Source organism: Danio aesculapii, chromosome 11 (assembly GCF_903798145.1).
Source record: "Danio aesculapii chromosome 11, fDanAes4.1, whole genome shotgun sequence".
Lineage (NCBI taxonomy): Eukaryota > Metazoa > Chordata > Actinopteri > Cypriniformes > Danionidae > Danio > Danio aesculapii.
The window spans coordinates 14553656-14567639 of record NC_079445.1 but is presented as its reverse complement, the minus strand read 5'-3'; the positions used below and the strand labels follow the sequence as shown (position 1 = coordinate 14567639).

The 13984-nt window shown below is 35.8% G+C and overlaps 1 protein-coding gene across 1 annotated transcript in view; it reads left to right on the top strand.

Moving 5' to 3' along the window:
• grin3bb (glutamate receptor, ionotropic, N-methyl-D-aspartate 3Bb) overlaps positions 1 to 13984 on the top strand; it is a 221657-nt gene that overhangs the window by 147041 nt on the left and 60632 nt on the right. Inside the window, exon 2 of the mRNA XM_056468617.1 lies at positions 6281 to 6909. Within this exon, the coding sequence (XP_056324592.1) occupies positions 6281 to 6909 (629 nt within the window). The remainder of the gene's footprint in view (positions 1 to 6280; positions 6910 to 13984) is intronic.

Here is a 13984-nt window from a genome sequence, read left to right as displayed (position 1 = left end):
CCCAAAGTTACAGTAATACTCTAATAAGAATTATGGATTCTGATGTAGTTGCAATGTAACTAAAATCAACAAAATGTGTTTAAGGAACCATCAAAATAAAGTGATATCCATATACCTTCAGAGGAAATCTCCCGTTATACTTTACTAATAGTTTATATTATACTTATACACTCACTGACCACTTTATTAGGTACAACTTACCAGTACCGAGGTGGACCCCCTTTTGCCTTCAGAACTGCCTTATTTCTTCATGGCATAGAATCAACAAGGTACTGGAAATATTCCTCAGAGATTTTGGTCCATACTGACATGATAGCAATAAGCAGTTGCTGCAGATTATCAGCTGTACATCCATAATGCGAATATGCCGTTCCACCACATCCCAAAGGTGCTCTATTGGATTGATATCTGGTGTCTGTGGATGCCATTTGAGTACAGTGAACTCATTGTTATGTCTGAAATGACTTGAGCTTTATGACATGGCGTGTTACCCTGCTTAAGTAGCCATCAGAAGATACACTGTGGTACACTGTGGTCATAAATGCATGGACATGGTCAGCAACAATACTCAGGTAGGCTGTGGCGTTGACATGATGCTCAGTTAGTTCTAATGGGCACAAAGTGTGCCAAGAAAATATCCCCCACACCATTACACCACCACCACCAGCCTGAACCATTGATACAAGGCAGTATGGATCCATGCCTTCATGTTGTTGGTGCCAAGTTCTGACCCTACCATCTGAATGTCGCAGCAGAAATTGAGACTCATCAGACCAGGCAATGTTTTTCCAATCTTCTATTGTCCAATTTTGGTGAGCCTGTGTGTATTGCAGCCCCAGTTCCTTGTTCTTAGCTGACAGGCGCGGCACCCGATGTGGTCTTCTGCTGCTGTAGCCCATCCGCCTCAAGGTTCAACATGTTGTGCATTCAGAGATGCTCTTCTGCATACCTCAGTTGTAACGAGTGGTTATTTGAGTTACTGTTGCTTTTCTATCAGATCGAACCAGTCTGGCCATTCTCCTCTGACCTCTGCCATCATCAGAACTGCCACTCACTGGATATTTTCTCTTTTTCGGACCATTCTCTGTCATCTAAAGATAGTTGTGCGTGAAAATTCCAGTAGATCAGCAATTTCTGAAATACTCAGACTAGCCTGTCTGGCACCAACAACCATGCCACGTTTAAAGTCAGTAAATCCCCTTTCTTCCCCATTCTGATGCTCGGTTTGAACTGTAGCAGATCGTCCTGACCACGTCTACATGCCTAAATGCTTTGAGTTGCTGCCATGTGATTGGCTGATTAGAAATTTGAGTTAACGAGCAGTTGGACAGGTGTACTTATTAAAGTGGCCAGTGAGTGTAGTTTATATTATAGCTATATTTCTTAGTTTGCTGCTCATTAAACTCTGCTAGACTCCGCAGAGAGACACTGATTTTTTTGGAGCAAGTCATAAATATACTCTAAAGACAATTGTTATTTCAATAGAGAAATTTATTAGTATCAGCATATAGAAGGAAAAATTAAGATACTCCCATTAAAGGTAATGGAAATAGTTCTCTTTTTTTTTTTCCTTTTCTTTTTTGTACACAAGAAGAGTTCAGTTTGCTAAGAACATTCATTCTTTGATGCACTTTCTTAATTGGGGGCCTCTGTGTTTTGCTGGAATGTGTAGTATCAAAGACAGTACCAAAATACTTATACTCTGGTACCCTTTCAACTTTCTTTTCATAAACACACACGGATTTCAGCTCTGAGCCATTTATTTTTCTAAACTCAATTCCATCTCTTTCAAATGACTAATTATTCAGTTGTAGTTCAGCCTCTTTGCCCCACTCAAAGAACTCATTGTGATCATCACTGTCATCACATTTCACATTCATTAACAAGGATTAAAAAACTTGTCAGCGTGTTTGATTACACAATATTCATTTTTACAAAGAATAAAAAGAATAGCTTTTACAGCCAATGATGTAGCCTAATAAAACAGTGTCTGCTTATCACTTAAAATTCATGATACAATTATATTTGAAAGATTTTTTAAAAATGTCATGTGCTCCTCCTCTCTGCACACTATATAGAAGATGGATGCTTTTATGTAATGTGTAGTCATGTGACATAAATATTGCATTCCAGATTAAAGGAGCAATATCACTTTCTCACTGGCACTCCACTCTCCACATCCAATTTTCCAAAGCCTTGTACTTCCTCAGTATGTCTTCATTCTCAGGGTAGGTTTTCATCATACATCTTACAGTTTTCCCATTCTCAGTATACCCTGTAAACTCTTCATGGAAGTCCTCCTGGCCTTGGATCCTATCTTTGGTTCAATAAAACTTGTTGAAATGTGTTGCATCATCTATCGCACTGATACCAGACCCCTGGTTTTCTCCAGTTGTATTGAGAAACTTGGATAGAATCGAGATTCATGATTCAGACACTCCACGAATAGCACTGTGAACAGCAGCATGAATAACTCTCTCTGTTGTCACTGCAGTCTGGACCGCCAGATTAACTCGTCAGACAGGTCAAAGAATGAATGATAGCCTTTTGAATAAGACTGTTGATCTCTAGATGAGTCAATCCTAAAATGCACATTCTGAGTCTGTGGTGATCTGTTTTGGTGACGAGCTAAGAGCCGGGTTTTCTGTATGGCATTAAAACTGCTGGTGTAGCACTGTCTGTCAAGATCATGCTGGAGAGAGGAAATTTATCACGGCCTTTGGTTTTACAGTACAAAATCAATTGCTCAACTACCAATATTGTGGAAGGACATGCAGAACTGTGGCCAAGAATGCAAGATTGCGGGAACCGTAGCCTTATTACATGTGAGTGGCATACTGACGAGGGCTCTTAAGAGAGAGTGAAGCTGAAAGTGTGTAGACTTTGATAAAACAAAGCAAATATTCTTTTTTTGACCTTAACGGGGACTTAATGTGACGGGGACTCCCAAGGTAAATTGTTATTCAATGCCATTTAACTTCTGACCTTGTTTACAAAATAAGTTGCTGTTTTAAAATATAGTGGCTAAATATACTGTTCACTGTAAGTTACATTTAGGTTCTATAAATTCAGTTAGCAAAGTTAGCAATATAAACAAAATGTCACAATTACAACAGTCACATTTAAGAAAAATAAAGAAAAAATTAGTTGTGACCTTGAACCTCAAAACCCATCCTAAGTGTCAATTTTTGAAAATTGTTATGTATGCATCATTTGAGAGTTAAATAAATAGCTTTTCATTGATGTGTGTTTTGTTAGGATAGGACAATATTTGATCATGTAATTTGGTCTTATCAAAAATTAAGTTTTGATATATTTACACTCTCAGAAAAAAGGTACACAGTGGAACAAATAATGTTCCTTAAGGAACAGTTTTGTACCTTTGTAAAGGTTGTACCTAATATAGTACAGAAAAGACCTCTTATGAAACTGTTCTCTGCCTTATGGTACTTATGGAAATGAAGGTACAGAATTGTTTCTTATAAAAAAAATAGTGTTGGACAATTCCTTCTTTATTACAATATCTATGAAAATAAATATTACTACAAAGGCAGTGATTTATGAATAATGTCCGTATTAAAAAATGAATCATCATTTAATGTTGAAAGAAACTCATAAACATTAATTATTAAGCTACTATAATACAAAACAACTGGTAAAACAAAACTATAGGTATTGTAAACTAAACATTTATGGCATTTTTAATAAACATTTGGTAAACATTTTCTGATAAATACAGTTTCATTATTGATATTCACACCTTTTGACTTTTGCTTTCCACTATGCATGTGAGCTGGCAAAAGTCTCACATATGCAAAGTGTCCATGCAGACATTTAAGCATTGTAAAACCAATCAAACTTTGTGCATATCTGGCTACAATACTTTTAAAATTGGAGGAGAAAATGTTTTATATTGTACATTGTAGAATGTACTGCTGTAACATTTTTGTGACAAGTGTTGTGAAATGTTTAGCAAAAAATAGATCTTGTGATTTATGTTAACGTTTTTTTATTAATTATTGTAAATGGAAAAGGTGCATTTACACAAAAAGAAACTTTAAAAAAAACTTGTTTAAAAATGTATTTGATGTTTTATATTTACTGAAAATAAATTGATGCATTTTGGATACAGCAAAATGGCTTTAAATAGTTCTTGAAGGAACACATTTGACACTGTTAAGGTACAAAATGTCTTGTCACTGTAGTGGCACGTTCATGGATCAGATTTGTACTTTTAGTGAAGTACAATATTGTATCTGCAGGTTTTAAAAACCAAAGGTACATTTTGGTTTCCCATGGTCCAAATCATGTTCTTAAAGGTACAAACTGCAATCGTACAAATTTGTTTCTTTGTCTTAAGGTACAATTCTGTCCCATAAAAAGGTACTCCCCAGTGACAAGGGTTTGTACTTTCTTTGGTACATTATTGTACTATTATTTTTGAGAGTGTACAGTAGGAATAAATGTTAGCTTAAATAAATAAATAATTTTGGCCCATACACGTAACGTACAACACAAGGTTTTCTGTGCCATGGTCACAATTGTGATGCTTCAAGTTACAGCTATGAGAAACAGACTTGCAATAGAGTATATGCAGAAGTATGCTGAAGGACTTTCAGTAACCTGGGTCAAACGCTTCAGGTGAACTGTATACCTTTACAAAATCAGCATGTTTAAGGCCTGTTTTCTTTAAAAATCAACGATCTTCACTGCCTAATTGATATACGATAAAAAGTGGATATCAGAATGATCAAGAAGCACTGCATTAACTTACATTTTTCTGCACCATGTCTTAAAAATATTTAAATATGTTTTACCTCAGTATTTTCAATAGAGTTTCTGCACTAGCCTGCTGATCCTGATGGGAGCGTGCGTAACTGATTATATTTTAATTACATTACAACATCGATGCTGTAAAATGAATTGTATAAAGTTGAAAAAAGTCCCATTAAACAGAAATGTATTGGTATGGGAAGAAACACTGGCTGTGGACCCTTTTCAAATTTCCGGGTTTCTCAGCTGCGGAAGTCATCATAGTTGGGTAAACTTAGAGCGCAGTGAATGGGAGAATACAACAAATAATGTTTTTACAATCCAATTCGCTGAAATAATAAAAGAAAAACTTGACGATAGTGAGAAAAAGGACAAAAATTGTGTGCGACTGATAACGACACCCAGAAGAGAGAAAAATGTCCAATTTACTGCCCTGACAATTGACGCTGCATTAGAAACACCTCGCATAATATTTCACAAATTTCTATATCGCATAATAATTTTTAAAAATCTAGATATTAAAATGTCTTGTGAAAAGGGTCCATTATGAGAAATATAGATACAAAAAAACATGATAAAAACTAATAAGTAAAGTAAAAAAGTAAAGGAATAAAGATAAAAATGCAGTTATGACCAGTGGTGTAAAGTAACAAATTACAAATACTCTACTGTTAATGTAATTGAATAGTTTTTCTCAGAAATTGTAATTTATTAAGTAGCATTAAAAATGTGTTCCCTTGAGTACATTTTTAGTGGTGTATTGGTACTTTTACTCCACTATATTCATTCAAATTGCATCACTACTTTTTGTGTTCTTATCTATGGGGATTGGCTGAGAAGACAAATCAGTCCTGTGATTCCTGTCCAATCAAATCGCACATATTATGTAAATCGCATCATACTGAACATCCTCAAGACATGGGCTCTTTATAAAGGCCGCAAACGGTTTTGAAGCATTAAAAGTGTCCAAGAAAATGTCCAAAATCTTTATATGCGATGACCCAGAGACTGTTTGGACTGCCCAAACAGCCTTATACAATCACTAAATGCATTATAGAATGTTACGTTTTCACATATGCACAAATTGTATGTAAATGCATCAGCTATTCACAGCGTAATACTCACTTCTCATTACTCTTGAGTATTTTTTGAAGGGCTACTTTTTACTCATAGTTTGATTATTATTTACATCAGATACTTTTACTGTACTTGCACTACATTTTTGGCCAAGTAATGGTACTTTTATTTGAATATGATTTATCAGTACTCTTTCCATCACTGGTTATGACAAATGCAGATATGAGGCCTAAACTTTAAAAATGAGCCTAAGTGTTAATAGATACAATTGTGAGAATGTAAAAGTCACAACTGTAACATCTAAACATGTAGTTATGAGAAATAAAGATCAAAAGTAAGAATTTAAGTAGCAAATATAAGAAATAAAGGTGAATTTTTAAGTATGAAGTTCCATTTTGTCAACAAAAATGTTGTTTTTTTCTGCCTTCAGAATCGTTTCCACTTGCAGATGACAACTCGTATTCCTCCATCGGGATTAGTGGAGCTACTTCTGGCTGTTTTGCAGCGCAGTGGCTGGGAAGAGAGCATGGCAGTTCTTTGCCATGGTTGGGAGGATGCTGGTCTTCTGGATCTGCTAGAACTCCAAGGCCGCTTTGGCTGGGGACCCTCACAGTGGCACCTGCGGGCCGCACTTAATCTCTCTCACAGCACCCCTCACATGGCTAACATTTCTGACTTCCTGTCTGAGCACTTTAATCTGGACCATTCTCCACCCGCCTCGGTCCTGCTTTTTGGGGCTGACCCGGAGTGTGCCTCGTCAGTTCTGCGCAGTGCGCATGACCTGGGGTTGACATTGCCCACTGTACATTGGATTATGGGACATCCTTTAAGCCCAGATGCTCTTCATTCCATTGGCCTGCCTTTAGGACTGCTGGCCTATGGAGAGGTCGACCACAAACCGCTGGATTTCTACATTAGTGATGCCCTGCAGTTGATCAACCGAGCTGTTACTGCTGCAACTGTTGTACGGCCTGATCTAGCTCTTATCCAAAATATGGTCAACTGTTTTGACAAACCCAACAAACATGAGCTGCCTTCATCAGGACAGTACATTGCCAGGTAAATTCATATTCCCTTATTTTAGAAGTCTATTTTGATATTTGGATTATGAAAAGTGGTGTTTATCCATGTTTTCGTGGGTTTCCTTCAGGTGCTCCAGTTTGCCTCACAGTCCAAAGACAAATGCTATAGGCGAATTGGATTAAATAAATTGGCTACAGTGTATGACTGAGTCTGTGAATGCGAGAGTGTATGGGTGTTTCCCAGTACTGGGTTGTGGCTGGAAGGGCATCCGCTGTGTAAAACATATGCAAGAATAGTTGTCGATTCATTTCACAGTGGCGATCCCTGATAAATAAGGGACTAAATTAAGGCAAAGGAAAATGAATGCATGAATGAATGAAGAGTGGTTTAAATCATCATAATTCAGAATTTGACTTTAGCTAAGACTATAGCCTCAGCAGCGTTCTTTATCTACTACTCCTATACTAAATACTGTAGTATACTTTAGTTTTACTAGAGTAAACTGTAGTGTACAATATAGTTGTTACCCTATAAGGTAACACTTTTTTTGTCCAAAATACTGCATTAGTTAAGCATTAATTAATGATTAATTTGTTCCCAATTAGGCATCAGTTAAAAACAAAAGCTCTTGTAATTAATAGTTAACTAAACATTTTAAGGGTCCCAAATTATGCATCAGTTAAGCATAAACAAACACATAAATCATAAAATTGACATTTTATTTAATGACTGCTTCTCTTGTATTATACATCTTGTATTATAAGTTCTGTGGCTGTCACTAATCACACCCAAGTGCCATAATTAATGTGAATATCACTTTCACTTTTGAATATGGGTCAAATTGCCTTTATTAACACTGTATTAATGACATTTTAGCCTTAATTATTTGCTTGTTCTAATCAATTGACTTGAATATCCCTCATTAAGTGCCATAATTAATGTGGATAAATCTTTCACTTTAGAATAGGGGGATAAATTTCCTTAATTGGCACTGTATTAAAGACATTTTAGCCTTAATTAGCTAGCTAGTTTTAGTGAATAAACCTGATTATTACTGAAGTGCCATTATTAACGTGGACATTACTTTAACTTTAGGACATGAGGTTAAACTGTTTATTAAACTATTTTAGCCATATAATTGGAAACCTTTAGTAATTAAACATGATTACTAACTTGTTGTTCAGTTAACTTACACAATAATAGATCAAGATGTAAATAATGGTTAAAATGCCTTTATGTTCAGTTAATCATGAATTATGTGTTTGCTCATGCTTACCTGATGCATAATTATGAACAAGTTAATCATGATTTACAAGTTTAAATGAGCTTAACTAATGCATAATTCGGGACCCTTAAAATGCTTAGTTAACCATTAATTACTAGTGTTTTTGTTTTTAACTAATGCTTAATTGTCAACAAATTAACCATTTATTAATGCTTAACTAATGCATTGTTTGGACACTTAAAATAAAATGTTACCCTATATATAAATGTTGTATACTGTATTTATACTATTTACTATAAATTACTATATACAGTTGAAGTCAGAATTTTTAGCCCCCCTTTGAATTTTTTTCTTCATTTTTAAATATTTCCCAATTAATCATGAATTATGTGTTTGCTCATGCTCAACTGATGCATAATTGTGAACAAGTTAATCATGATTTACAAGTTTAACTGAGCTTAACTAATGCATAATTCGGGACCCTTAAAATGCTTAGTTAACCATTAATTACTAGTGTTTTGTTTTTAACTAATGCTTAATTGTGAACAAATTAACCATTAATTAATGCTTAACTAATGCATTGTTTGGACACTTAAAATAAAGTGTTACCCCATATATAAATGTTGTATACTGTATTTATACTATTTACTATAAATTACTATATACAGTTGAATACAGAATTTTTAGCCCCCCTTTGAATTGAATTTTTTTTCTTTTTAAATATTTCCCAAATTATGTGTAACAGAGCAAGGAAATTTTTACAGTATGTCTGATAATATTTTTTCTTCTGGAGAAAGTCTTATTTGTTTTATTTTGGCTAGAATAAAAGCAGTTTTTTATTGAAAAAAAAAAATGTTAAGGTCAAAATTATTAGCCCCTTTAAGCTATATAATTTTTCGATAATCTACAGAACAAACCACCATTATACAATAACTTGCCTAATTACCATAATTATAAGTAAATTGTATAGTAAAATACTATTTACAGTAAAATATTAGTGTACATTAAAATATTATTTACTGTCATCATGGCAAAGATAAAGTAAATCAGTTATTAGAAATGATTTATTAAAACTATTATGTTTAGAAACGTGTTGAAAAAAATTCTCTCCGTTAAACAGAAATTGGGAGAAAAAAATAAACAGGGGGGCTAATAATTTAGGGGGTCTAATAATTCTGACTTCAACTGTATATATGTTTTTATGCACCATTTTACCATGTTACTATGCCCTTTACAGTACAAATTAATAATAATAATAACTGGCAGTACAGAGTGTCATTCATAAATTATTTAACTCTGTGTACTCTGTGCTAGAGTAAAAAATATTTTACTCTGTGTTGTTTTGGTTAAATATATACAGGTACTCATTCTGGTACTGACAGAACATAGTAATGTCAATGAGTGGTGCATAAATATGTGAAATGAAATGCACCTTGGCTGTTTTTATGTTCTTGCTTGAGAACATTGCTTGAAAAAGTTTCTTCCTGTGCTATACCTTAGTTAGTCTAGTGTCACATGCTTTATTGATCCATTGCAGAATGTTTCTGAAACGTACTTGTCAAGTGTACTGGTCAACAGCAATATTGTGTGTACCCTGGACAGTAAAGACAGCAAGCTTTTCTGTTTTTCCAAAAGAGCACGTTCAAGCCCAGACTAGAAAATGAATTATATTTTGTGAAACAATATGTTCCAATGCACAGTCTGTTTAGGTTTATATTGAGCTATATGCGTCAGTGTATACAGCACAACCGCAATGCAGGGTGCCTTCTTACAGTTATTATTATAAATTAAATTAGAAGTGATTTTACTTCTAAATATGCAAATATTAAAACAACCTTTAATGCTGAAAAATAATTACAGAAACAATAAGGCTTGTCATTTTGTACTAAACTAACTTTGTTTTTTGTTTTTGTTTTTTTGTTTTGTTTTTTGAGTCATTAAATCCATTCCACCAGCACAATTTTTTAATCATACTGAATGTGTTCTAATGGAACTGCAAGTGATGTTATAAAACTGAAAAAAAGTCAAATATAATGAATCACCTTTTTTATATACTGTAGCAATTTATACAGCTTGCTTCAAAAGGGCTTTACAGTAATAAACAGAAACAAATAGTCAATGAAGCAGACTTGAATTATGAGACAAATTTAGTTCAATAGTATTGCAAACAATATAAGACAATACTGCTATAATTAAGCTCATTATTCAGCTCAAACTGTCTAAGAATGAAATGAAATGAGTCCAGTTCTACAGAAGACAATAGTGGCATTATTCATTCTTAGTCAATTCAGTGTTTAATTCATTTTGTTCAATAAGTGTTTTTGTGGGGTTTAAAATTAAATAAAATCAATTAGCCTACTGTATAAAACTACAAAATACAATGAGGTCAAAACTACTACAACACACATACATTACCTACAAACATGACACAATTATGGGCAGAGCTCCATCTCATGGTACACCCCACAATTTGCATTATGCCACTGGATGTGCAAACACAATATTTATTTTTTGACAAAAGTAAATGGATAGACAAAGTAGTTGTTTAAAGGGGTGGTCCACTACAATATCATATCTTAAACCTTAGTTGATGTGTAATGTATCTGTGTGAACATAAACAACATCTCTGAATGTGATACGGTAAAAGTTCAATGCAAAGGGAGACACTAAAATGCCATCCAAATGCTGTTATTTCCACAGAGCTTGTTCTGTTTCTGCATTTGCGCTTCCAAAGGACATGACACAAAGGCAGAAGTGCTTACAATTTCATTTTAATTATGTTCCAGAGAATTATAAAAAATATATAGCTAGCATTTGACAAATGACAGCGTCCAGAATCTCTCCCAGTTCAGTGCTGGATTCGGTTAAAACTCCTTCAACCGATGAAGCTGTGGATTGTGAGCCACAACCTGTAAGTATTTTTATTTGTTGAAATTGATCAACTACATGCACAGTTTCTAGCGGTAACAGTATGTTGCAGCAAGGATGTTAACAATGGGAAATGCTGTTTGACACCATTAACAATTTAGCTACAAATTCATATTTATCAGTCAAACCACATCAGTGATTTATCAGTGTCTCTCTATGCGGCCACTTTCCCTGTGTCATACATCTCAAATAACAAACTCGCAAAAGATATGAAAACATTTCATATTACTTACACATGCTTTTTCCAAATATATGTGAAAGACACTTGTCAGATTTTATTTTAGAGAGCAGGTCTGAGGTTCAGCTGTGTGCTCTTAATTTTTCTGTCTGATTCAGGCAGCTAACAGTGCTAACAGCTGCTCTGACTGGACTGTTTACACAGCTCAAAAGCATGTGCTTGTAGGGGCGTGATGTGGTTATGTAGAGCCGATCCACGAATCACAGCACATTATGTTAGCTGACCAATCAGAGCCTCTTGAGGGAGGGCCTTTCAGAGGAACTAGGAAACATAATGTCATTTTAATGTTAGCTGAGTAGCTGTATTTAATCAAAGTAGGATGAATGAAACAAATAACATGATTTTCTACAAGTGAAGCATGAGCACACATTGCTTGCATCTTATAAACAAAATCAAGCCTTAAAAAATACACTGTGGACCACCCCTTTGAAAGGAGGAAAACATGTTTCATTCACTTTATTGTATATCAGATAGTTTAAGAAACTAAATTGCTATTATGTTTTCAGTTATCAGTAGAACATCCCACCATCTGGATGAGTCACCTCGGACAGCTATAGTGTTATACTTCAGGACAGGAGCATGTCCACTTTCTCATGCTGCAGCAAATTACTGGTGTTTGCCCAGACACTCAGCTGGAATGCAGACATGCTTTAGAGCTTTAAGCTTTATTTATGACTTCCCCTCAGTTGCCTTTCACTGAGGAGGGATCACTCTTATCAAAAGCTCTGGCACCCGCCTACCATGCAGGCCCGTCATTTTGTGTGGATCATGCCAGCACTCTGCCACACACCACTATATCTCTCACAACAAACAGAAGTGAAATGTGGCTGTGTGGGAAGCCTGGGCCTCTCATCACAACAGGATAAGGCTGAAAATCTGCCAACCGGACCAAGCCGTGCTGCATAATGCCGGACCATTGCGAGGGCAAAGCTGCAGGAGCATGATACATAGCTCAGCAGTTCATGCAAGACTTTGGCCACATTGTAATTTTATAAAAGTGAATAACTTCACACTTTTGTCAATAATTTTTGTGTAAATAGACTGCATGTGTAATTAAAAATTGAGTTACTATTGCAATTCAAATCGTTGTTATTTTATTATTGCCATGCTCATGTTAGCTATCCTCATTATTCTTGAGTACCTATACACTCACAGGCCACCTTATTAGGTACACCTGTGCAACTGCTCATTAACGTATATTTCTAATCAGCCAGTCACATAGCAGCAACTCAACGCATTTAGGCATGTAGACATGGTCAAGATGATCTGCTGCAGTTCAAACCGAGCATCAGAATAGGGAAGAAAGGTGATTTTAGTGACTTTAAATGTGATTGTTGGTGCCAGATGGGCTGGTCTAAGTATTTCAGAAACTACTGATCTACTGGGATTTTCATGCACAACCATCTCTAAGGTTTACAGAGAAGGGTCTGAAAAAAAGAAAATATCAAGTGAGCGGCAGTTCTGTGGGCGCAAATGTCTTGTTAATGCCAGAGGTCAGACGAGAATGGGCAGACTGGAACTGATAGAAAGGCAACAGTAACTCAAATAATCACTCGTTACAACCGGGGTATGCAGAAGAGCATCTCTGAAAGCACAACACGCCCAACCTTGAGGTGGATGAGCTACAGCAGCAGAAGACCACACCGTGTGCCACCCCTGTCAGCTAAGAACAGGAAACTGAGGCTACAATTCACACACTCGCCAAAATTGTACAATAGAAGATTGGAAAAATGTTGCCTGGTCTGATGAGTCTTGATTTCTGCTGCGACATTTAGATGGTAGCATCAGAATTTGATGTCAACAACATAAAAGCATGGATTCATCCTGCCTTCTATCAACAGTTCAGGCTGGTGGTGTGTATAATGGTGTGGGGGATGTTTTCTTGGCACACATATTATTTTAGGGCCTACCCGAGTATTGTTGCTGACCATGTCCATTCCTTGTTTATCCCACAGTGTACCCATCTTCTGATGGCTATTTCCAGCAGGATAACACACCATGTCATAAAGTGTGAATCATCTCAAACTGGTTTCTTGAACATGACAATGAGTTCACTGTACTCAAATGACCTTGACAGTCACCAGATCTCAATCCAATAGAGCACCTTTGGGATATTGTGGTACGAGAGATTCGCATCAGGGATGTGCAAATGACAAATCTGCAGCAACTGGTGATGCTACCATGTCAATATGGATCAAAATATCTGAGGAATATTTCCAGTACCTTGTTGAATCTGTGCCATGAAGGATTAAGGCAGTTCTGAAGGCAAAATGGGGTCCAACCCAGTTTTAGTAAGGTGTACTTAATAAAGTGGCTGGTGAGTGTAGCATAGTACTGCATTCATCAATTCTATGAAAAGTCATTCTTTTTTAATACTTATAAGAGAAAGATAGAGCTTACCAGAAAAAATTTCAGCCAAGAACCTGAGCGTGTGCTGTGGATGAATTTACTATTTACACTGTAGATCTTGATGGTCAATTCCGATTTGGTCATTTGTTTAAATGATGTGCGACTAGCATTAACAGGTAACAGGAAACATCCAATTCACCTGCTTACACTGCAGACACGAGGACATGTTTCCGATGCATATGGATAACCATCCCTTACATTTATAAAGTGCTTTTCTGGACACTCAACGCGCTTTACACATTTTTGAGGGGAATCTCCTTATCCACCACCAGTGTGCAGCATCCACCTGGATGATGCGATGGCAGCTATAT